Source organism: Protopterus annectens, chromosome 9.part0 (genome assembly GCF_019279795.1).
Source record: "Protopterus annectens isolate FY-2018-M chromosome 9.part0, PAN1.0, whole genome shotgun sequence".
Taxonomy (NCBI): Eukaryota; Metazoa; Chordata; order Ceratodontiformes; family Protopteridae; genus Protopterus; species Protopterus annectens.
In genome coordinates, this window is record NC_056743.1 from 1,624,795,396 (window position 1) to 1,624,822,976 (window position 27,581).

General features: G+C 40.0%; 1 protein-coding gene across 1 annotated transcript in view; it reads left to right on the forward strand.

The window, feature by feature from the left end:
* LOC122810734 (adhesion G protein-coupled receptor E3-like) overlaps positions 1-27,581 on the forward strand; it is a 242,835-nt gene that overhangs the window by 170,802 nt on the left and 44,452 nt on the right. The window contains exon 7 of the mRNA XM_044082297.1: positions 18,327-18,393. Coding sequence (XP_043938232.1) covers positions 18,327-18,393 — 67 coding nt within the window. The remainder of the gene's footprint in view (positions 1-18,326; positions 18,394-27,581) is intronic.

A 27,581-nucleotide genomic window follows, 5' to 3' on the forward strand; every position in this document is an offset into this window, starting at 1 on the left:
TGGCAATATGCATAGGATTGTTATTGGTTGTTGGTGTTTTGGTGTGACCTGGGTGTAGGAGTTTGTTTATGCCTGAAATTTTTGTGGTTTATGTTTGTGGGTCTGCTGGAGCTGAAAGTAGAAGTTTGTTTTGTCAGACATTATAGATCTTTTAGCAGCATTTCTCAATTGTTTAAATTCTAGATGATCTGTAGGGTTTTTAGAAGCTCTCCATTTGGTCCAGATTTTGTTTTTGAGTGACATTTTAATTCTGGTTTCATTAGTAAGCCATGGAGCACCTTTAGTCCTATTTCTGGTAGTACATAAGGGGACATGATAGTATACAATTTGTAAGAATTTACTGTTAAAGTATGAAACTGCCTCCTCTAACTGGAGGTGTTTCAGTGGTGACCAGTCGCAAGCTTTAAGTTCAGCCTGGAAACATTCAAGGCTAAAATTGTTATTGGATATAACAGTCGTAAAGAAATTAGAGTTGGGGATGTTGAGTCTTTGTCTGATGACATAGGTTAGTGAATGATCACTAAGGTCACCAGGAAGAGTACCTGTTTTATATATAAAGGGGTGAATGTTAACTAGGATCCAGTCTAGGGTGCTTTCTTTGTTGTTGGGTTTATTGATTCTAGTAGGGCAGGTGATGATTTGGGAGAAATAGTAAAGGTTAATATGGGTAGTAGGCTTGGGTGATCTACAAGTAGTCCAGTCTATATTAAAGTCACGCAGCACTATTGTTTCTTGAGATAGGTAAGTGGAGAGGCAGCTAAGTAAATTTTCAAGAGTATTAATGTTGTTTCCTGGAGGGATGTAGGAGCAAATTAAATAGATGGATTTATAGGTGTTTGTTTGACGTTTAGCAGAACGGATTCCTACATTACTGTCAGTAGGGAGCTGCACATTGAAAGAAGTGATGTGTAGCCATGACTTATAAAGAATGGCTACTCCTCCACCCTTTTTGCTTTTATGGTCTAGTCTTAATATATTGTATCTAGGCAGGGTGATTTCATTGTCCTTTGTAGATGGTTTAAGCCATGTTTCAGCAAGATATAAGATGTCAAAGGAATGGACATCTAAGAGAGCATATAGATGGGGTATTTTATTGTTAATACTACGAATATTAAGATGAGCTATAATGAGAGAGTCAGATGATTTATCTGGGTTGTAAGAGGTGGATGGAATGAGTGTTTGGGGATTGGAGCTGTCGTTGTTGTAGGGACCAGGGTTGGGGTGAATGCCTCCATCTAATAGGAGAAAATTGTTCAGTCTATGTGTGAACTGTATAGTTTTAGAATAGATGTTCAGGGATTTATTGCATTTGGGATAAGTAATGTGGCCTAATCTGTGATACTTTGGAAGTAAGTAGATAGACGTTGCTGTGATATTAATGTGGTTGTAGGGGGTTACATGAGTAGTAAGTAAAGTATGCTGGAAAGGATGTTGAAAGTCAATGGATATGAAATGTTCATAGGCAGTTAGTATGTAGGATACAGAGAGGAAAGGGAGGGTAGTACATAGAAGTAATAGTGGTAGAAATGTAGATATAGGTGGTAGAGCCATAGGCCATAGTTAGAGGGAGCTATCTACATACATATCTATATCTATCTATATATATATATATATATATATATATATATATATATATATATATATATATATATATATATATATCCTTATGTGTAAACATGAGTGTTGTATATACCTTCCCAGATGTATCCCACCATATTTATCTGATATGTGTATATTTGGATATAACAACATACTGATTCAACACTATTTTCACTAACAAGTACTACACAATTGTAGAAGTCAAAGCAGTTGTTCACTACTATTCAGTATGTGTACTGACAGATATATAAAAAAAAAAAAAAAAAAAACATTTTCACAGCTGTGATAGTTTAGTGGTTAACTGCTGTGACAAGAGTATACAGGGTTCTGGGTTCAAGACCTGCAAGCCCTGTTTATTTTTTTGCTAGGCAGAACCAGGACTGTTGGATACAGAGTGGTTAAGGCAGTTTTGAGCAGCATTAAGCTGATTAGCAAGGGTTTTTGTGAAGTTAAGCGGTGCTAATGTACGTTTAAATGAAAAGGCACTTATACCGTGTAGGCTTTGCTTACCAATGCGCAAATCTGCTTGGCATTTACATTTAAGCAATGCTTACTCCTGCTAAGCATAGCTTAACCTTGGTGATCAAATTCTAGACTGAGAAAATAGCAGGGTAATGACATATTTAATAAATGTATTTAATTCCATGTACATAACATGCTTCTATGAACTGTCATTACAGTAGCAAGGGGTGTGAGTATACCGTCTGGGACACCTGAGTATATATGGCTAGTACAACAATCTTTTCTCTTTGTATGTGTTTCATACATGGGTAGTATCCCAGGATATATGCAGTCACACTTGCATGTATTGTATCATTATGTTACTACTGTTAACAGTGCTTTCCCAAGTAAGAGTAGATTGCAGATTGTAATACTGGAACCATACACCCCTGCATGCAAAGCTGGACTTTGAGTACTGACTATCATGTTCTTGGTGTGTGAGCTGTGTGTTATTAAATATTTGCTACTGGATATTGATCTGATATGTGGATATTAACTGTAGACTACTGTGTGTTTAGGACATGTCATTGAGGGCTGCTGTCATGTAGTAATGGCATACCTATCAGTGCCCAGACGTCTATCTGTCAAAACATTCATCCTAATGCATAACCTGTTGGCTAGCTGATTTCTGTTTGTCCTCTGTACAGATGTGCAGATGTCAGGTATCCATCTTGGCTGCTTACAGGCAATCTCGGATTGACTGACACCGACATGTCTGCCCAGCTGTGTTATGAAAGCCACAGCTAGGAAACCCCACCCTGTATGCACCACATGCCATGAATATCTCAACTAGACTACCACAGGCAACAGTACATGCTTGGGTACAGGTCTCCAACACAGACACTGGCCATGTTGTGTAATATATGTTGCATACATGTCATTTGGAGCACCCCACTAGCCCTCTGCAAGAGACAACCAGATGATTGGATGTTGTATTTAACTGTCACCCTGAGCATCACTCATGTGGCATCAGTTGATAGATGGCCTGTTGATAAATGTCAGATGGCATGATACCACTGTACCAACATCCCCTACTCTTCTCATCTCTCCATGGACAATATCCTGGTACACATCTAGGAACACCTGCGCCTATAGACCCCAGTACTGACAAATGTGTCAGTGTGCATTACTGAGAATAACAGTGTCTGTGTGTTTGTAAACTTGTAAGTGATAATACCCTGAGGGCCTTCTCACCCACAACACCCCCATTGCCATAGTTAGAAATGGCTGCTGTTGCCCTTTAATTTTTTTTTTACATCTCCTCCCATTTTCAACTATGCAGTCACCTACCAGCTGTATTATTAGTTTCATAATTTCATAGTATAGTACTAGGCTATCTGCCCTGGGGCATTTGTAAGCCTAGCCATAGTGATGTGGCTTTTGCCACCCCATGAAATGGTACAAAAAATGTACAGAATAAATTTAGAATACTGTGCCTCTGTCTAGTAGTGACACAATGAAGGTCCCCTTATATAACAGAATTAGTTTACTGTGCCCCTGTCTAGCAGTGACACAGATGTGATCCCTGGGGTAAACTTACGATCTCCCATCCACTCATCAAGATTTCTCTTGAAGAGAGTCAGTGAGGGGCTCTGCCTAATACAAACTGGGATCTTGTTCCAAAGCATGGGAAGCCTCTGGGTTATGAATCTATCCCTCCAGCATGTCCTATTCATACTTGTGCCGAGGTTTAAGTCTTTAGCTCTCATGGTCCTGATGGATTTGGATTTTTTGAGGTGGAGCATGTCCATCAGATCCTGATTGGACATGGCCTTGTACATCAGGCAGAGATCACCTCTGAGCAGGCGGTATGCTACTGAATAGAGCTGAAGCTTCTTTAGTCTGGCAGAATAAGACATATGTTGGAGACCCTTGATCCTCTTGGTGAGGTACTTTTGTGGTCTATCCAGCTGTTGCAAATGCCGGGTGAGGTACATACCAAATGGGGCATTGTACTCAATCATGGGTCTGATGAGGGAGGAATATAGGGGTACAATGACATCCTTGGATCTGGATGTGAATCCCTTCATGATTAGGTGTGCAAGGTAGAATGTTTTTCTAACCACTTTGGCAACGTGGGTGTCAAATGAGAGGTCGCTGTCGACTTGGGTCCCTAGGTCTCTGATTACTTTTTCCGTACTCAGTGGGTTGCTGTCTATGTGATAATTTGTGGGTACTTTGTTTTTCCCAAAGGGGATGACTATACTATATTGTGTGCTTTACCTGGCCCATTGTGAGTTGCAAGAGTCCCATATTAGTGGTTTCTACTTCATTTCTCCTTTATTGTGCTGTTGCCCTTTATTTATATTTTTACACCTCCTCCTCCCATTTTCAGCTATGCAGCCACCTTCCGGCTGTATTAATGAGTGTTTTCCATGGCCCACTGTGTGTTGCAGTATCCCATATTGCTGTTTGCACTGCATTTCCCTTGTTCTGTTATTTCCTTTTACTTTTCCTATGTCCTTCCTGTTTAATCCCTGGCACACCATTCAGCCTCGCTTAGCTAGTGTAAACAGCAACAAATGGCCCTCCCCTGGCTATGAACATGCTGCTCAGTTCATGAAATAAGAGTAAACAGCCTCAGACACACAGCCTTGCTTAGCTGTGCTTAGCTAAGCAGAAACCAGCCAACAGAGCTCCAATGTGCTTACAACAAGTGTGAGACACCCCCTTTTCATGTTACTAGCTTCTCCTGCCTACAAAATCGAGTTAGAGCACCTACACAGTTAGGTGCAGTCTGACACTTAGAAGAAATTTGTGATTCAGCATAAGTCCCCTCATTAACATACCCCACTGTTTTAAGCCCTAGTTACTGCACTACACATGAGCCTCCCCCTTAGCATCCACTGTTCCCTGCCATTGTTTACTTTATTCATGCCATTGACTATGATGGCAAAATGTAGAATTCCCTAATGTTCATATTTTCACCCTTATTTTTAACTTTTCTGCCCCCTCCCACTAGCGTACCACCTCCCATGCACTTAATAGCTGAGATCGGCCAACAAAAATAAAAGTTTACATTTTTTTAAGCAGTTTTGCATGCCAATGGCCATATATTTGGCCATTGGCATGAGTAACCACTCTAATACATGCTTTATTGAGTGCTGAAATGCCTCCATTGTGCAATTTTCAGTAATGTATTTGGTTAGTAACTAAATACATTTCTGCACCTTACACTGTTCCAGCACGGAGACCTGCCAACTTCTTGGATCACTAGATCAGCTCATTTGCATGGTTTTCACCAGCAAATGAGCTGATTAGCATCCAGCACAGCTTTCCATGGTGGAACAGTATAGGGCCACTTGTGACTGTCAAAATGGCAAATGCCTGGATCGCGAGGCGGCCATTTTCCATGCAGGAGCAGCTATACTGTTCCTGCATGGAAAATTTCCATTGATGAATCCCGGGGTGAGAGTTTAATGTATACGATTTGTATAATTGCATGATAAACTGTATGTGATATCTGCATGCCAAATAGACTCATAACATTGCATGTTTTCATTTTTTCAAGAGGGAGTATGTAGATCAGAGTGCATGTGCCATGTGAACTGTATCTTTAAGAAGCATGTCAAAGACGTAACATGCACATATAAAGACAGAGCATGTGCCATACATAGTGCCATTTTGAGAGAGCAGCCAGAGAGTAAGCATGTATGAATCCCGCAATTAGTTTGTATATCAGTTACTTAATTTAAAGTCAGTAAACTTCTATCATGATGTCTTTGTATAAAATAAAGCTGCTTAAACAGAACCCACAAAGACTCTTCTATTATGTCCAAGATAGAAGAGTGACAGATGGGTCTGGTCTCAAGCCAATCTCCTTCTGGCTTATTCCCGGTTAGGGGTTGCCACAACGGATCACCTGTCCGCTCATGATTGGCAGTGGAGTTTTACAGTGACGAGTTGCCAGTCCGGTGCTCAACCTTCCACAGAAGGCACACACATGCACACACTCACGCCTAGGGCCAATTTAGAGTGTCCAATCCACCTACAGCATGTCTTTGGGATGAAACCGGATCACCTGGAGGAAACCCACATGACCACAGGGAGGACATGCAGACTCCGCACAGAAGACACCCCAGCCGAGAATTGAACCAGAGAACCTCTTGCTGTGAGGCAGTAATGCTAACCACTGCACCACCGTGGCTGCCCATCTGGTCTCAAGCCAATACTTGTAAACAAATGACCTACATATGTGACTTCTTGTATTCTGAATTTTTACATTAAAGGATTGAACTTTAAGTTCACTTCATGTGCTCTGTCTAGAACTCTCTTAAGATTTCTGTCATGCTCTGTGTAACCATTGCCTCCGACCAAGATACAATCTACTATTATGGCACAAGGATAACTTGAAAAAATTTGCTCCAGTGCGCACTGAAAGACTTCACATGCAGAATTTATTCTAAATGGCATTCCGAGGAATCTATATCTTCCAAATGAGTACTGAATGTAGTCATTAATGAAGATTTGCGATCAAGCATCACTTGCCAAAATGAACTCTTTGCATCTAAGACAGAGAAAACAGTGGCATTCGGTATCAGTGCTGCAACCTCTTCCATTGTAAGCATGGGATGATGTGATCTCTTCAATGTTTTGTTCAAATCTCCTGGTCCAATGCCTATTCTGATTTCATCTGAGCCTTTTTTATGAGCTGCTACCAATGATGACACCCATTCGGTAGTTTCTGTAACTGGACAAATTACACATTGTTGCACCATTTTGTCTAACTGAGCTTTGGTCTTATGCTGCATAGCTATCAGAACTCTTCTTGCTGGTCTGACCATTGGACTGATTTCTGGAACTAATTTCATGGAATACACAACTGGAGGTTTGCCTAATTTGTTATTGAAAACATCAGCATACTCTGAAAAAATAGTATTGGTGAAGCTGGAACTAGGACATGTGCTTAACTGATGAACTTCCTTGGTAAAAGAAATCAGATTAATTTTCAAACTGTCTCTGAGACCCAATAATGACTGCACAGGTCTTTGAACCACACAGAATAATAGGCTACAACAGTTCTTGGCCACATAACATGAAAGCACTACTGAGTCTTGGATTTGAATTTCTTCACCTCCATAAGCAGCAAGTTTCACACAATTAGTCACATTTAGTTGCTCACCAGCTGTGACACTTGCAAAAGTATCTGCAAACATGATATTACACTTTGAACCCGTGTCTACTTTAAGCTCTGCAGATTTACCATTGATCCGGACAGTACAATACACTTCATTTCTTGTCAATAAGTCTATTGAATCAATCTTTTCACCAATTACTGATACACCATCTATATATAAAGCAGACTGTTGCAGGTCTATTTGATTAACTTGCCTTTTGGAGTGACCCTTTTTTGTCACTGTGTGAGGCTTACTCAATTTACAAAATCTTTGGAAATGGGTCCATTTCTTACACTTGTGACATTGCTGACCAAATGTTATGCACTTTTCTCTTTTGGGCACATGCCTGTCACCAGAATTGTGGCAGATAACAATGAAGCCTGATGTGGGTTTTGCTGATTCACACTCATGCTATACTGAGCAACGTCTGTTTTGAGTAACCTTGGTTTTGCACTGAGCATGCTCCTTTAACTGAACTGGTCTTGGAACATGCTAGAAGACTATGTGTTTTACCTAGAAGTCCCACAGGGGCTGTTGCTACCATGTGCTTAGGCCTGCATTTGCCTGTTACATGTTGCATGCTGTCTACATGAGCTCTGGAGCCTGCTGAAACCATGCTCTTATCATTAGCAAGCATATTTTTGTGCCTCTCTGTAACTTCATGAATCTGACAAATCTCAATGTTTTACTCAGCACCAAATCACTGTCACACAGCAGAATCTTTCTTACATCCGCATTATTGATACCACACACAAGTCTGCCCTTTATTAACTCATCCTTTAAATCACTAAACCTACATGTTTTACCTTTGTTTCTCAGGTCAGTAATATAAGCTGCAAATGTTTCTCCTTGCTTTTGATCTCTCGTGTAAAACAAATGCCTCTCCAGTGAAACATTAGTCTGGGGGTTACACTTATTTCTGAATTTGCACTTTAAACACTTGGGGGTCTTCCCTTGATTCAGCCTGACCAACAACATGACGAGCTTCTCCTTCATGTTCATACACTGCTGGTGCATAGACAAATTAATGCTCCCTTTTAATGGCTTCTGACCCTGCTAGGTTCAGCAAACAAATGCCCTGGTATGTGCATCTTTATCAGAATAAGCTGCTTGTATAAATATATCGTATTCTTGCTCAAATACTCTCCAGTTCTCTGCAATATTCTGATCAAACACAAGTGGTTGTGGATTGCGAAATCCATTTGCCATATTGACATATTTGAATGAAAACTCTTGCAGATATGCATGAAGACACACACCTGTACATATATATATATATATATATATATATATATATATATATATATATATATATATATATATATATATATATATATATATATATATATATATATGTGTGTGTGTGTGTGTGTGTACATGTGCTTGAAATTTATGCCAGTACTTGTAAGAACAGAACGAGCCTTTGTATGACTGAATTTCATGAAATAAGTTTCCTGGGCACTATAACACTTTGAAATCTCTCTACTATAAAAGACACTTGCCTTGCAATTATTTTACCATATGAGCCATTTATCTTGTAAAGGCAAGAATGCTAAAGGCATTTATCAGCATTATACTGTACGAGCCTTTGTCTTGTAACTGCTTTAATGCCAAAGCCATTTACCAACATTTTACTGCCAAAGTCATTTATCATAATTTTAAGAAACATTTTGAACAACTGCACAGTGTGAATAAACAATTTTGAGGTAATTGCACTTTGCAAATAACTTGATTCGAAGTAATGGCACTTTGCGACTAAACTGTTTCTAAGTAATGGCACTTTGTGAATAAACTTGTTTTGGAGTAATGGCACTTTGTGAATAAACTGTTTTGAAGTAATGGCAAATGATGAATAAATTTGTTTTGAAGTAATAGCACTTTGCGAATAAACTTGTTTTGGAGTAATGGCACTTTGCCAATAAACTGTTCAAAGTAATGGCACTTTGCCAAACAACTCTGTATAGTGCAGGTGACACTCTGTAATAGCGGCACTCCGTGAACAGACACACCCAGGCACAAGAAACTTCTCGAAATGGCTGCACTTGACTGCACTTCACAAAAATAGTTGCACTTTGCACCTAACAAACTCTTTGGAATAAATGCACAGTAATAAGCACAAACTGTAAGCACTTTTACACACTTTGAGATACTTCGAATAACTCTAGTTATGTTATTCAAGGCTTCGATCAATGCAAAATAGTAATTTGTGCCAAACACAGTAATCTGCCAAACACACGCAGTCACCGTTTCTTAATTTATACTCAATGTGCCCTTTTCTGCCTTTTCTATTATAGTTGTTTTGCTCATTGAATTTCTTAATGTGCCTTTTATGCCCTTTTTTATATTTGCTTTGCTCATTTAATCTCTTTTCATGCCAATTATACTTTCTTGTGCTCATTTTAACTCTAAACATGTTGGTTTTACAATTCTGAGGTAATTCTGAACCCTTTATGTATTTTTCTAATGCTTGTTTCATCAAATAACTTGGTTTCAAACATTTCGTCTGATTAGTGAGCTCTTTTATGCCTCTCATTTGCTTAATAAAATGTTTTTTGCCCTTGTAATTCTCTGTTTAACCTCTTTTAATAAATAAGTCATTCATCTGTATTCTCTTTACCTTTGACTTGTTTCTGGCCCTCCTTTTTGCTCTCGGTTCTTTTTAGTTTGCCTTTGCATTACGTCTGCATATCATGGCTCTGAAGAATAGTCTTTGCTATCCTGGTTCTGGCACCATGTCACTCACCAGGTCAGGGTATAACAAGTGACCATTGTGGGTTCTTGTTCAAGCAGTTTTATTGTATTCAAACATATAAATGAGTTAAGTAACTTTAACATATAAACAAACTAGCTATCATGCATGAGATGTTAACATTCTGGCTGCACCTTCAAAATGGCACTGAAGCTAACACATGCTTGGTATTTATATGCACACACAGATTTTAGAAATGCTTCTTAAAATAGGTTCATAGGTAGGTACTAGGCTATCTGCCCGGAGGCATTTATAAGCCTAGCCGGTATGTGTTGGCTTTCGCTGTCCCCTTAGATTAGTTCCCTGTACCTCTGTCCAGCAGAGCCATTGAAGTGATTCCTGAGGTAAACTTTCTGTTTCCCATCCACTCGTCAAGGTTTCTCTTGAAGAGAGTTAGCGAGGAGCTCTGCCTAATGTAGATTGGAATCTTGTTCCAGAGCATGGGAAGTTTCTGGGACAAGAATCTATCCCTTCAGCACGTCCTATTTATTGTTGTGATGAGGTTTAGATCCCTGGAGCGTGTGGCTTGAGGGGATATGGTTTTCTTTAGGTGGAGCATGTCCATCAATTCTGGGTTGGACATGGCCTTGTACGTCAGGCAGAGATCACCTGTGAGTAGGCAGTATGCAACCGAGTACAGCTGGAGCTTCTTCAGTCGAGCTGCATAGGACATCTGCTTGAGGCCAGTGATCCTCTTGGTGAGATACTTCTGTGGTCTTTCCAGTTGTCGCAGGTGTCTTGTAAGGTACATCCCAAATGGGGCATTGTACTCTATGATGGGTCTGATGAGTGATGCATAGAGGGGCCCAATGACATCTTTCGATCTGGATGCAAACCCTTTTGTGATTAGGTCCGCCACATAGAAGGAATTTCTAACCACTTTGGCAATGTGATTATCATAGGAGAGGTTACTCTCTACTTGGATCCCCAGATCCCTTATTACATCTTCCGTATTTAGGGGGCTACCACCTATGTGGTAGTTTGTAGGTACTTTGTTTTTTCCAAAGGGGATGACTATGCACTTTTTAGCATTTAGCTTCAGGCCATGGTTTTTGACAGCAGGTATCTGTCTCAGTGAGACCCTTTTGGAGGATGTTTGTGTCAGCTGGAAAGTCAGTTATAGCCCCTAGTTTGCAGTTGTCTGTGAACTTGGTCAGCCATAGTCCTCCTGTGCTTGCCTGTACCCTTGAGAAGTATATGCCAAACAGGAGGGGTCCTAGGACTGAGCCCTGGGGAATGCCACTTGTAACCAGTTTAGAGTCAAACCTAGCTCCCACAACTCTTACCATGTGGGTTCTGTCCGTGAGCTAGTTGGCAACCCATCTTGTGACGTACGGGTTTATGTTCAGGCTGGTGAGCTTGTCTATAATACCTGAGTGGGGAATGGTGTTGAAGGCCTTTGTGAGGTCTAGGTAGGCTGTGTGGGCCACCTTTCTTTCATCTATATCCTTGGTAACTGTCTCAAAGAAGTCCATCAGGTTTAGGAGGCATGATCTGCCCTTAACACAGCTGAACTGGGTAGGGTCTAGTGTTTAGAGGTTTCCTATGTTTCTGTTAATGAGATCCATGATGATGCACTCCACAGTTTTGCAGACCAAGCTAGTCAGGCTTATAGGGCAATAGTTCCCGGGGTCTGTTGTGGCTCCACCTTTGTGGAGTGGAATAACTGTTGCTGTGCCCCACTCTGTGTGCATGTAGCCTGTGGAGAGGCTGGGTTTAAACAGTGTGTTTAGGTGAGGGGTTAGTTCATCTTTGTGCTTGTGTAGGACGCAGCCTGGGACACCGTCCAGTCCCATTGATGCTGTGTTTTTGGCTTTGGAGAGGGCTGTTTTAACCTGAGTGTCTGTGATTTCAGGAGCACTACATTCTTTTGGTATAGTTATGAGCCCTTTTGGGGGTGGGGGGGGGGTTTGCACTGAACCTGTCTGCCAAGATGTTGGCTATATTGGTCGGTTCAGTGTATTTTGTGCCATTCTGCACTAACTCTGAGCAGATCTGAGAATTGCCACTTAGATTCTTGACATAGCTAAAGAATGCCTTGTGGTTATCTTTGGAGTCCATGGCAATTTTTCTTTCGAAGCTAGCCTTGGATGATTTTATGAGGGAATGTAGTTTCTTGCAGATACTGATCAGGGATGTCTTCCCTTCTTGGGGTTTTACTCTTTTCTGTACTAGTTTCCTGCTTCTTTTGTATAGCTTGTTTATGGCAGGGGTCCACCAGACTGGTTTCCTTTTCTTGGAGAAGTGAGTCTTGGTTTTGTTTGGAATAGCACGATCCATGCATTCTTATAGGTGCCCATAGAGTGCATTAGTAAAGGATTTTTCAGCTTGGACAGCGTTATCCTTTAGCATGGGGGCTTTGAAACTTCCTACCTCGGTCTTACGTAATATGAAGTTTGCTTTTGAAACGTTTTTCATGGTGGTTTCTTTGACCAGGGGTGGTGGCGGAATGTGGATATCCAGAGTGATTAGTTTATGGTCAGATCTTACCAGCGAGGGGTTTACCTCTGGTGTGGAACACCAGTCGCCCATGTTGGTGATGACCAGGTCCAATATGTTATCACGTTTGGTGGGGGTGTTGACCAGTTGATCCAGGGCGTTTGAGTTTATAAAGTCTAGCAAATGTTGGGCAAGGGAGTTTGTACTTGAGTAGTTCTCCCAGTTAATGTTTGGGTAATTGAAATCACCCAATATCAGGGTGTTTGGTAGGACCTTTATGTTTCCCAGTGTTTTCAGGACTGTGGAGTGGGGGTCCTGGGACATGGTGGGTGATCTGTAGCAAGCTATAGTTTGAATAGCAGTTTTGCCTGTTGTTAGCTGCACATGGATGATCTCTGAAGCATCGTGCTGCGCCACTAACCTGGAGGTGTGGGTATTTTTGAGGAATATGGATACTCCCCCACCTATTGTATTTCAGTCAAGGTTTTGTGGCCGAAATGTATGGTATGAGTTGTAGCCTGGTAGTGCTGCAGTGCTCTCTGGAGCCTTAAACCAGGTTTCTGTAATTGCACATATATCAATTTTCTCCATACTGAGGAGTGCCTCGAGTGCATGCATTTTGAGGTTTGGACTTCTGTCATTGAGTAGCATTACCCTCAGTTTTTGTTACTTGTGCTATTTATGGCGGTAGGTTTGTCTTTTGAGCCTTGCCTAAAAAACGCACTATGGAGGTGGCAATAGCCTTGGCCAGTATTTGAAAACCTAAGGCTGACAGGTGCAAGCCATCTCTAGCAAAGCTGCTTGGCTTGTCGAGCATGTCATTTCAGGCTGACAAACACTGGATCCCCTTTGAATGACACCAGAAGCTTAGCCAGTTGTTGAAACTGATCATTTTTTTCTCTATACTGTGGTATCATTCTTGGTGAGGGCAAGATGCTACTTAGGGTCAGGGTCATACCGGCCTGGGCTATGTGATCAGAGAGCTCCTCCATGTCTCTTTTCATGTAGTCCAGGGAGGTACAGCTCAGGTCATTCACACCAGCATGGACACAGAGTCATATTTGTACTTGTTCTGGAGTGACCTGAGTTCTTGTGTTATGTGGTGGGTCCTAGCACCTGAGAGGCAGCTAACAGTAAAACACACCTGTAAAAAAAGTACAATACACCTGTTATTTTATACCATCTTTGGTTTTGAGGTTGACATTTGTGTCAAGATTTGGTTTACACCTTAGATATCATCCATTTCTGCTTCATTGTTAATTGTTTTACCATTTCTTTTATTCCAAACATGTTGATTTAGTTAATCAGAGACAAAATATAGTACAGTGGTGACCCTAAGGAATGGCTGAGATTGTATCATTGTCTTCGACCCAGGCTGTCTCCGTCTGATATAGTCATCCTATCATGTTTCTGCCAGACAGAGAGAGAGAGAAAAAGAGAGAGAAATACAGCAAAGCACAAAGACTGCAGTATCCGGCACAGATTCCTTACTGACCTCTTAAGATCTCCAGGAAGCTGACCTGCAGAAGGAAGCAGATGGACTCTTCTATGGTCTTGCACACACCAGTTACTGATGTACAGGGGAAGGTTTCCTCATTCTTCTTCAATGATCCCATGTTGGGGACATTTTGGATGTAATGCATCCCATGGGGTCATGGTTAACTGATCCAGTCTCCTCTAAGAAGCAGATAATGCAGGAAACATTTAACTCTATCCAGCTTACCAATTATGTGACTTCCCCAGCAGACCACATAGTTTCACTGGAACTGCAGAGGGCTTGTCTTGAGCCAGATGTGGTACACCTTTTCCAAGGAGAAAACACAAGGTCCTCTGACTTCCCATATGCCTTGTATGTTGAAATAAGGCTTGTTTAGCTGACAGTATTGTAGTGGATCTTGCCATAAAGAAAGTGCCCATTGAAAAGAGTGCAATGGTCCATCCAGTTGAAAAGGGATGTTCAGTCTTAGACTGCTTTAAAATGTTTATGCATGCATCATGTACCTTCTCTAAAAGAGATATTAAACATGTGACACACACACACACACATACACACACACACACACACACACACACACACACACACACACACACACACACACACACACACACACACACACATACACACATAACCACTTTTCAGCATAGTCTTGCTGAAAAAAAAACTTGAGATACTGATTAATATCCCCAAGGGAACCAAACATGAAACCTAGTACCCCACACAGCTACAATGACTAATATGTCTAGCCTCTTTGTAGGATAGTTACATAATGCAAATGTTGGACTGGTGCCTGCAGCTGGGCTGAGAATCATTCCTCCTTGTCATACCTGGCTCAAACATTGTATTTCCACAGAGAGTTTTTAGGCCATCTTTCACCACTGCCCTGTTTGATCATCCTGGTTTGGCCTCAAGTGAAAGACTAGCTGCAAAAATGTAAGCAGGAAGTGAAGTTACTCACAGCTGGTGGTCTGGCCTTACTTATATCAGGCCCAGGATTGTCATTTCTCAGAATATTCCCTTTTTTCTTAGGTATAATGATCTTGGAGATGGCATGTATACATAGTCTTAATTTTGCAGCTTTTGCAGTGCTTCCTTCCAAAGGATACAATTTTTTTTACTATTCTGGTAATATGACTGTGACTTGGTAGTTCCACATCATGGTGGATGGGACCCACTCCTACCTTCTCTGTTGCGAAGCTATGCATTTGTGACAGTGAGACATGTCATCTCACTGCTTTCTGACAATGATGCATATTCCTGCCCATAACAACTCAAATTAACTCTTTTTCTGTACTTCACCAACAGGAACTGACGCCCTGGGTGCCCTGGTCCATCAATATTTTCTGGGTACATTATCTGGCTTTCCCTTGTTTCAAATGATAATAAAGCTTCTGCAGAAATCCAAAATGCACAAGGGAGAAGTCGTCATCTTAACTACATTCTGGCTCATCCAAGTATGGTTGTCTGTGTCTTGGCCTCCTGTTCTAGAAAAAACACTTTTCCTCAGATCTCATAAATGTCACCCCTCTCACCCATCCTACAAGCATCACCCAAGGCAACAGGCCTTTAGACCAATTGCATTGCTTTTCCAGTTCCCATAATGAAAAGAGACCCCTTGTACCATTCATGTGTGGACCAGATCCTTGCAGTATCCCAGAAGCCCTCTGCCAAGAAAATATACAGCTGTCAGCTGACAAGATTTGTCTTATGGGTAGCTAGTCAAAGTGTAGGTCTCCACTACGCTGAAATACCTGAAATACTGCAGTTTTTACCTAACAGTTTTTTTTATCAAAGCTCCAGCTATTCTGATGTCATAGTTCAGTTAACATCAGTTTCTCTTTCACCAAATAAAGGATTCCTCATCTTTAGTACCCTTAAAATTTTGCAATGCATTTCTAAGAAGGGCTTTTATGTTTATACCTCCTACTTTTTCCCTGGGGAGTTAAAGTTTATGCTGGAAAAACTGACTCTGTTCCTTTTGAATTTGCTACTAAACTAGTCTGACATATTGTGGAAAACATTTTCTGTGTGGCAGTTACCTCAGTAAAAAGATTTTCTGAAATTGCCGCACTCTTCTAAATCTCAGTATATTCTTTGCCATTACAAAAAAGGTATTCTTGTGCAATAATATAACATTTATATCAGAAGTTGCAATGGAAATTAATATTATTTTATTCATCACTCAACATTCCACCTGAAGAGAGGACTCGTTTCACCACCCTGATCTTCTGTTTTGATACAACAAAATACATCAAAAAACATGTGCAACTATTTTACAGTCATTAGGTATGGAAAGAACAATTCCAAGATCACCTTATTCAGGTGGGTCTCAGAATTCATTTTGCTTAGCTATGCAAAGTACAATAAGAGTTTACCAGATAAATGTAGAGTTGGTCAATCAGGGCTGCAGCTACTTCTTCAACCTTGTTCAAAAATTCCTTAGCTGATGATATCCATGCAGCTTGGGCTTCACTACATACTTCTGCAAGGCACTATAAACTGAAAGTGATTTCAAGGTTTGGGTCTTCCTTCTGAGTTTCCATTCCTTGTAGTATTCCATCTTGACACCATCCAAGAAGTCTGAGCTGATGGCTGTGTCTTAGTGTTAATGTGAATGCACTCTGGATTATGTAAGATGCCAGTGTTATGTACTTACTGTAACACTTGATCTTCAAATCTTCAGAAGCCATATGCATGCACATTAACAAACGCATGCACATTCCAAATCATATTTCACTCTAAAATTATCTCAGTTGTCATATGCTCTGTCCTTCAAACATGTAATTAGAAATGGCCTCATGTCCCAGAGAGATTGAACACTGACTCTGTCCCAGATGACTCATGTTTGATTAGAGGAACTAGAGGGTGAGTCAGTGGCCATTACTGGCTCATCCATTCTAGGGAGAAGAACGTAACCTGGATCACTGCAATAACAGCATGAAGCCCCAGGTGAGATTTGTGCTACAAGTGGTGTAGCACTTGATAATGAGGTTGTACATAAATGGAAGTGCACATACACCTCCCAAAGGCAGCCTCAGAAGAGCTTGCAAGGGTGCCATGGGGTGGTAGGGTTAGGGCATGCTGTCCAGCAGCAGTACAGTGCTGTATCAGTGTACTTTATTTCCTAACTATCCCTGGATGTGGCTCAGACTGAACCCAGGTGAGGCTAAGGGGGCCCACTAAACACAGCAAATGAAGAGAGACAAGGAAGTAGCTGATGGTCAGCTGTGGGGAGCTAAAAAAGAAAAAAAAATGCTACTAGAAAGATATATGTTTTCATGACATAGAGGTTCTTTCAGGGAAGCTATATATTCAGATGAATGTTTATGTTCATTTAAACTTATGAGTTATGTTTCATAGAACTGTACCAGACTACAAATGTATCAGAATTTATGGTGATGCTTCTCTGCTGCAGATAAATAAAGTACAAATTACTATACTACAATGTCTGTTTCCAAATCAACCACCCCATCTCATGAAAATGGTGAATGCTTCGATGTCGGTTTCCAAATCAACCACCCCATCTCGTGAAAATGGTGAATGCAGCCTCCTGAATGTGTGTGTGTGTGTGTGGGGGGGGGGTGCACATGAGTGAGGAAGGCATTCATTATATTTACCTGCTTTAACATGTTTGTAACTAATTTTAATACCAGTCAAACAATGAAACTCAGATCCTTGAAATGACAATTTTCCAACCAAGACTGGTTTCCCCTCTAGAGATGATAAATTATCTATAAAGCAGGCTTATTAACAGTGATATTATGACATTTAATGAAGTTGGCAAACTTATTTTGTGAATTGCAAAATAAAGTAATTAAATGCTGGCAATGCACCCACATTAAATGTAGTGTCTGTATATTCCTTTGCTATTAAAATGTGTGTAACCACACGGGAATAAACTTGCTGCCACACATTCAGTCACAGCGCTACCAGTCTTAACACTGTATGTGAAAAGCATTTTACAGTATAAAATGTGCCACATAATACAGTTGTAACTTTATTATGATTATGAATGTTGCCTTTGTGTGCATTTATTCAGTTATAAATAGCAGCCTGAGAATAATTAAGTTTCCCCTTTATTTGATGGATAAAATAAAATATTTAACTTACTTGTGGAAGTACTAACACTTCTGTGACATGAAGCTAAGTAATAGCACAGTAACTCTGAGGTATATGACAGCGACTAGTAGTTGTATAGGAAATAATATCTTATCCACTGCGCACTTTAATTTCAGTTATAGATTTTGTTTTATGATGTGACAAGTACTGTTATCATAAATATGTTGGGAACACTGCAGTAAACAGTTTTAGTTATACAGTCAATGCAGTGAGTGCAAATAAACCAAACATTCAGACATTATGCAGGTGTATTACCCAAATTAATTATTTTTTATAACTATTTCCTCATCGCTTCTTACTTTAGATGCTGGCTGAGTCTGGACAGAGGCTTTCGATGGAGTTTCATAGGGCCTGTATGTTTTGTAATCCTGGTAAGTTAATTCTTTGATAAATATTTATTACTAGTAGTTTGTTTTAATTGTATTTTTTTCAAACGTACTACAGACCAGGTTATTAAAGTACTTTTAAGATAATAAGCATTTCCAAAGTGTATTCTGAAAAAAATCTGCACAGAATTCTCTTAAGAGCATTATGTTAAATTTCTACAGTCCATGTAGGTATATTTGAAAGCACAATGCAGCTGGCCACGTATGTATAAATGTTTAATGATTACCATTTTAATAGATAACAGGAATGACTCTTTACTTCTTGAATGCACAAAATATAAGGCAATATCTATCTGAGTGGTTGGCAATTCACTGCAAGTCTAACATCAATGATGTATTAGCATTTGCATGTTGACAGTAGATGGCTGTCAGACCACTGAGCACTGCTGCAATTTTTGGTCATTTTTTTTCTGAAATCTGATAGAGTCATTCATTTGAACTTGGAGCTGGTGGTAGTACTGAGTTGGAGGTTTTGTTGTTGCAGTGAATCCATGAATTACATTGTTGGTATTTTTGGCCAGTTAATGTTTATGGTTTCTTGGTCACCAAACAGGAATGCAAATGGAGACAAGGATGTGAATGAAAGATGCTGTACTAATGCTTTGGTGATGGAAGTTTTTGTTGAGTACCCTGATGTTTTGAGTGGATGCAGAAGCATCCTGAGTCATTACCTGGAGACGTTTTGTACACAATGCTATGATGTTTGCCCATGGTGTTGCAGCTTTGGGGATTTATTGCATAGACTGATGTCATGTGTGAGAGTATTTGTAATACTGTGCTTTAGTAGTTGAGTGCCTTCAAACCTACTTAATGGGGCATATTTTCAACAGTCCGATGACTAAGTGTTTCTTTGCACCAGTGTTTATATTTGTTTGTGGAATATTAACAAACATGCACTTGGGATATGGGCACTCTGTTACTGGCAAAATGTCTTCTGCACTTCAGCTTAATGCCAACCAGATTTCCAGTGATGATGCTTATGTTTTGTGATTATTCTTTGGCCTTAAGGTTATTTTTTGAATATTGCTCTTGAAGTAAACACATGTTTTGCATATTTGTTTGCTAGAATAATGATATTGCTTGCCATGCTTTTTGGTAAAAGCATTCAATTGAACTTGAACTTAAACTAGAAGTCATATGACAATAATCTGTACACTGCAAGTAGTGTAACAGTGACCTGTATACCAGCAATAACTTGTACACTGTACATAGTGTAAGAACAACTACTTGTACAGTGGAAGTAGTGTAACAAAAACATGTACACTTGAAGTAGTGTAACAACAACCTGTGCACTAGACTTAGTGTAACAATGACTTACATATTAGAAGAAGTATGACAACTGAAAACCAGTAGTGCAACAATAACTTGTACACTAGAAGTAGTGCAACAATGACTTGTACACTAGAAGTAGTGTAACAATGACTTGTACACTATAAGTAGTGCAACAATGACTTGTACACTAGAAGTAGTGTAACAATGACTTGTACACTAGGAGTAGTATAACAATGACTTGTACACTAGAAGTAGTGCAGCAATGACGTACACTAGAAGTAGTGCAACAATGACTTGTATACTAAAAGTAGTGTAACAATGACTTGTACACTAGAAGTAATATAACAATGACTTGTACATTAGAAGTAGTGCACCAATGACTTGTACACTAGAAGTAGTGTAACAATGACTTACATATTAGAAGAAGTATGACAACTGAAAACCAGAAGTAGTGCAACAATGACTTGTACACTAGAAGTAGTGCAACAATGACTTGTACACTAGAAGTAGTGTAACAATGACTTACATATTAGAAGACGTATGACAACTGAAAACCAGAAGTAGCGCAACAATGACTTGTACACTAGAAGTAGTGCAACAATAATTTGTACAATAGAAGTAGGGCAACAATGACTTGTACACTAGAAGTAGTGAAGCAATGACTTGTACACTAGAGGTAGTGCAACAATGACTTACATATTAGAAGAAGTATGACAACTGAAAACCAGAAGTAGTGAAACAATGACTTGTACACTAGAAGTAGTGCAACAATGACTTGTACACTAGAAGTATTGTAACAGCAACCTGTACACCAGAAGTAGTATAACAACAACGTGTCTACTAGAAGAAGTGTAATAACGATTTGTACACCAGAAGCAGTGTAACCATGGCTTGTACACTGGAAGTAGTGTAACAACAACTTATACACTAGAAGTGGTGTAATAACAACTTGTAAACCAGAAGTAGTATAACAATAACCTGTACACTAGAAGCAGTGTAACAATGAATTGTACAGATGTTGGGAAAATATTGGGTATGCTCTGTATTATAGCTTAAATTAAAACACTGATGTTCATTCATTAGACCACTTTGATAATGAGTGGTATACACAGCAGCATTACGAAATGAAGAAACTTAGCACTGTAATCACAAACTTTCATTTTAAAGGAAACTATGGAATAAAACATGGCAGGTAATGTCAAAGAAATATCCATGCTTAGCTCTACACATTATAGTACAAAGTTGCTAACAAGTTAAAGAAAATTAGTGGTAATGAGTGGCACATATAAACATAAACATAGCAACATGAACAACTGAAGTGGAGACTCACAAAGTCACACTTAAAAATGAAAATAAAACATACATCATGGCAATTAAGTTAACTACCCAGCTCCTGTCAATTATATCCATGACACCAACTCAACATTTTCAACAGCAGTGAATGAAAACTTTGTGACACATCTACCGGAATTCTAAGTAAAATGACTGCATGATTAAATTAAACATTGCAGTGCATTTTTACACATATGTTGCTTACTACTTTTTACATGCCCTTCATCTGTAGTATTTTCTGTATGACATTATTGGAGGCTTACTTTTACTTATTTCATTTCCTTAGCAACTGGCCTCACACAGCTATACATATTTTTAGTAGTTAGGGTAAAAAAATAACATTTATAAAGAAAATTTAGTAAATGTTATGAAATGCAGGTTATTTAAACTTAGAAGATATTTATAAACACAGATGAAGGAAAGGTTAACACTAACTTAATTTGATTATTGTTAGCTTACTAATAATATTTATAGACACAATAAATTTAGTTTATTAATAATAAACAGTCAGGTCACCTATTGAATTTAATAAAATATTAAAATACGCACTGTGGCTAATACGGAAGGAAAGCAATGTATTTAACATATGGTTCACAAATTAAACATTATATCATTATGTTGCCTGAAGTTCATAGTTAATATAATGTAATAAGAACATGACTAAAAACTATTGAATGATATATCATTGCAGAAGCATTGCAGTAAAGGTGAAAGATAACTTATCTTCAACTAAATCTTTCATCACTATCATCATCATCATCCTCATTCATCATCACTTCCGTTTTCCTTTTTTCCATAGGGTCATGGTATCATGTCAACTGTCACCAACTCTCTTGATTTAGTACCATTCTCCCACCATGGTATCACGTCAACTGTCACCGACTCTCTTGATTTAGTACCATTCTCCCACCATGGTATCACGTCAACTGTCACCAACTCTCTTGATTTAGTACCATTCTCCCACCTTCTTTAACAGTCATGCCTATCTGTCACAGGTATATTATGATGCTCTCTAACTCTTATAAATGATTACATAACTACATGCCGATTAGTGTCATTATGCTAATGAGAGTCACCACATAAATGTTGAAATCAAACATGACAGAGCCATTAACAGCTATATACATCCACCACTAAAAGACAGTTATGCTTCTGTTCTGTAAACCAGGATTTCTCAGTGTGCAGTGTTGCATTGTGCAAGCAAGACCAGCAGCCTTAAATGAACACAAGTGTTAGTGACCACTGTCATGGTCGGTGACTGGAATGCTGCATGCTGTTATCCTTCATATTGTAGATTGGTCTGGCAGTGCCTAACACATCATCAACTGTATGACTAAGGCACTGTGGATCACTACAGTGTAGATGGAAGCACCATACATGCATGAAGTTATGAATTTATGAACAGCACATTTTGGTGTCTGCTCTGAATACACTGGCCGACATCAACTGGTAAGTGTTTGTCATGCATTCTGAAATGAATTTTACAATGATTGGTATGCAGATTACTTCTTATTCAGATTTCATTATCACCATCGTACACCAGTTTAGACCTCAGAACTTCACTGTGTTGTTAGTTGTTAAGTCCTAGGATTATTTTTTTTTGAAAATTATCAGTCATGTTAAAGGTACATTTACATACTAATCCTACATTTCAACCCATTCAAGAGAGAGTAATGAAATGAATGAGAAAATAAGTGAATTCACTCCCCAGGAGAATGCTGCTTAACTTATCATGTGGACATGTGGTAATTTGTTTGTGGCACAAGGCTGACCAGGATGAATGGGAAAGATGATAGGTCAAAATCACTGCAGACATCAGTGCCATTTGTTGGCTGTAGGGAAGTCACCTCCAGATTACAGAATCAGTCACTGATTTGATTGAAAAAAAAAAACAGCTAACTTCAGCTTCCAGAGTTGCTTGCTGGAGAGATTAGCCAACTTGTGGTGAACCCAGATGAACAATGCTGCGGCCTCTGCTTTCAGGCTGTCTGCATGTGGACTGAGGGGAAGTTTAATGGTTTAATACCACTGCATTTGAATATGTTACATTTAAAAAAACTAGCATTCAAGTATCTTCAGTTTAGAAGCAGTGGCAATAGATTTGCAAGTATCATGGCAGGTGCCCATCCAGAACACTGGGGCAGGGGTTAGAGAAGGCAGCAATGGGCCATGCAGTATGGCAGATGGCAGTACTGTAACATATTACCCACATCCCAGATGACAGGCATTGTACATTAGTTATGTATATGGTGTGCTACAGCTCTATAAGCATTTAAATAGATAGCTGAGAAGAGTTTTATCTTTCTAAGTGAAGCTCGTACTCATGGAGAGTCTGGGCATTATCTTCACTGAAGACAACAATTGTACATGGTGAAGGCAACCATCTAGGTTATCTGATCATAAAGACCACAAAAACATGTGGCTGTATGCCTTTGCAGACTGCAGGGCTGATGATTTTACACTACAGGATGTACCTGGTGTGTTAACTGGAGATATTTGTTGTAGATACTTTGCATGTGACATCACAAGTGCTCACATTCTCATAATATTAATAATGAAAATGAAGAAGGGCTTTGACCTGGGCTGTGCAGGTGATGCATGAGATGGAGTACAAAATCTTCACAACTGTCATCTTTCAGTATGGCAGCAGTGATATCCCTTGCAGACAGACAGACATCACAGACACAAGAAGCACTGTTCTTTGTCAATCTTGCAAATGGCATAACAGGGGACTGACACATATAACCTCCATTACATTTGCACTATCACTATGGCCATGCATGTCAGCGACCAGTAATGGCAAGTAATCTGCCAGGCCATGTTCCTGATGGTATCCCCCTTGAAAAGTTATCCATATTCAGTGAGAGTGTATGCTTGCAAAATACAATGATACATAGTGGCATAAATTAAGCATGCCATGGAAAGGCCTGTACACATTTCTTTTGCATATTGTCCCCATTATTCATTCTTCATCAAGCCTACCACATCTTTGGAAGGGCTGACAGCCAGGCAACCATAGAGCTTGCTTGTGCCCTTGCTGGTATCCTGGCAATGATGACATATTTCTTAAAAGACATTAAAGCCCCCACCCACCTTGGGCAGGGGAAGCATGGTTCACTTTACTGATGGGACCACTATGCCTCTTCATGTATGTGCATACATTAGTGTCCCTGTTGAGAAGGACTAATACAGTCATGAATTGCCAAGCCACATTCATACTCCAGGACCTCCCTCAAGCATTACCCCCATACTTGACAAATTGCAGCATATGACAGCCCTACTCTGCCCTGTCCCACAAAGACAGGCATCCTTGTCATGCCCACACCAGCTGTTGCTAGTCAAACATGAATCACTTGGCTTTTATCCTTCTGTGCCAGCATAGCCAGCTAAGGGCTGCATACATTTTAGGCATGCACCAGCAGGAGCCCATGTTAGCATAATGAAGCAGTCAGACATCTGCTGCTCATTGTGTTTGTGGTTAACTACATACATTTAGTGTATATCTTGCCAGTCATCTGTGGCCAGTTGTTTACAACACAGTATCTGATACAAACTGTTCACAAGAAAACTAAATGGGATATGAGGATAAAGTCTCCAATTATAAGGGGACGGTCACAGAAACTAATAGACCACCAGTCACAGTGAGAAGCATTTTAGCTACTGCTAGAGGAAATATTGCTCACCAAGTTCAAGAAAACCACCACCAGCAAGTCTGAGTGCTGCAGGTATTGGAAGAGGAAGAGTTGTGACATCCTTTTCAGTTACTTGCATAGAAAAGTTCACCACTAAGAGCCATTGTGCAGATGTACAGTGTTAGGTTAAAATCATGGATATCATCTTGCTCAGTGAGGATGAAGCTGCCATGCACACATGCTGTTTAGCCATAAAGTGGGGATTGTATTTACATGTAGAGTTCACCCAGGCCTATCTTAAGCTGCATTTCTTCTAGTTTAATGACAATGCTTTCTTAGGTTGACCTTCAGCTCAAATGTTGCATTCTAATGGTTTGTCACTTACCTACATTTAATTTATGATATGTTATATCAAAATTATAATTCTGTTTGTAGCTAAACTTGTGTCTTGTACAATACATATGTATGTTGTACATATCCTGAAGTGGACATCACATAGACAGAAATTCACAAACAAAATATTACTTGTTTAATATATCATGTCTGTGCTAAGTATACAGCTGTTGTATCTCAGCTTGTGTATGACTAACAGCATCCCAAGCAGGATATCCTCCACCATGTTATTTTGATATTGTTTCATCTGCCTTAAGGCCCCAGTCCTATATCTTTGCCAACAGGATGTTCTAGCTCAGGTTATGGTGCACCTAAAGCCAATGTGTCAACAGTCTGGTTATGCAGCATGTAGTATACAACAGACGTTGAATGAACTTTAAGTGATGCCCATTGCAGCTCCTTATTATAGGTGCCCAGGCAGCAGAGCTATATCCTAGGGTAACAAAATGTACCTACATTGATATTTTAGTCCACTCTGTGTGGCCAGGACTGCAGGGGTTATCCTATCTTCCAAAGCAAGTGCCCACTTGGCATACTGCCAGTCTGAAATGTGTGCTGTAAGACAGAACCAAGCTAAATGTAGTAGTGATGTATGCTGCTTGGATCTTGGCGCAAATTTTCATTATGCAACCACAGTAAACACATATCACCTTCACAGTGAAAGAATGAAGTCATTTGCAGCATCACTTGTGGTATTTGCATGTATTGCTTTATGTTTCAGTTTAATACAGGGTGATGCTGAGAATACCTGCTATGCTGAGGAAGCCAAATATTAACAGGTGTCTCCTCAGTGATACTTTGGGGCACTTGGATATATTCATGTCTATGTGGCACCATGTGTTCCAAGAAATTATTTAGAATCCTGCTGATGGGTGCGAACAGAATGACAGTGGTTTCACTTCAGACCTGTGAAAAGTATCTGTGTCTAGTATGTTGTCAGCTGCCATGCTTTTGTTTTCAGAGATACTGGGCAAACAGAAGAAGTATGCTTATCCATATAATGAGTATGTCATTGACACTGGCAAGCATTTGTGTATTTATATGAAGAATTACATTGGGCCAGATTCAGGAAGGCTTACACGGAGTTCAAGAGTAGTGTAAGCCTCCGTGTAAGCCTCCTGATTCAGGAACAGCCCAAATCTCCGTGTAAGAGACAGCTAACATGTCTCTTACACGGACTGGGCGTGGAAATGCTCAATACCTCATTTGCAGCTTAAAGGTATGCAAATGAGGTATTTGAGCGATCCACGAAGCCAAAACCAGTCCGTGTAATGGACGTGTTAGCTACAGAAATGTACTCAGCTGACAACTGAGTACATTTCTGCAAAATTAAAAACGGAACTATGTCAGCTCCAAATAAAGGGTGCATATGTTTCATTTAGCATGCCAATGGCCAAATATGTGGCCATTGGCATGAAAAACTGTTGCAAAAATAAGTTATATAACTTTTTTTTTTTTCACGGGATTTCTGGGTTTAACTGCAGCACACCCGCAAACGGGTGCGCTACCTAAAACTGAAAACCGAAGCTTATAAGCCCACAATTGTGGGATTTATGTATTACATGGAATGTCAATGGAGGGACTTGCAGACTAAAAACAATATGGCCTCCGTTTAGTAGTTGTCAAGGGGGGGAAGCTCCGTGTAAGACATGTAACTAGTCATTACTAGGCAATCCTATGTAAATGAGGGTTACAATACTGAATCACACTGCCACATAGGTAATGAGCACTTTCTGAGTAGTGTAAGAGTTAGAGAAGGGGGAGGAACAGAGTAAGAGGTAGGTGACATCACGGGGGGGGAAGGATAGCAATAAATGTACCAGATTGGAGGGCAATGTAAGGTAAGAGATGACAGACAGACATCAGGGAGGGAGGTGTGTCCCAACAGAACACTAGGAAAGTCAAGAAATTGAGGGTCTACGCTATCCCTACACTCAAAGTTTCTTGAAATACGTGCATGCGCGCGTGTGCGCGCGTGTAAGGCAGGTTCAACATGTGGGAGCGTGTTGCAAACCGTCTACAATGGTTTGCGCGGGCGTGCACATGTGTAAGGCAGTGTGCGTGCGTTTTAACATGAATCAGCCAAGCTCACACCGTGTAAGGATGTGTGCGCGCGTGTAACACCGTGTAGAGGTGTGTGCGCGCGTTTAAGTGACTGTGAGCGTGTTTAAGCTGGTGTGCACATTGCTCCTCCTCAGGAAACAGAGAGGAAACAGGAAACAACTAAAATACAGGGAAATTGCCAGCAGATACTGCTGGAGTTAATTGGTGGAAACAATTAGAAGCAGGCAATTACACTGGCAGACTAAAAGCCCATCCCAGCACTTAAAACACTGCAAAGAGCAGTGCAGGCTGTTTCTCACAAGAGATACTGCCAGAAACTAAGCTATCAGAATTGAAAACTGAAAAAAGCTGAACTCAGAGCAGAAATGCTAGGGGCTGCCATAGCTATTATAATCAGGCATAGGCGAATTGCTGAGGGTGGTGACAATGCAGATGCTGACAGACAACCCAGAGTGAGGAGAAGGAGAAGAGTATACAGGC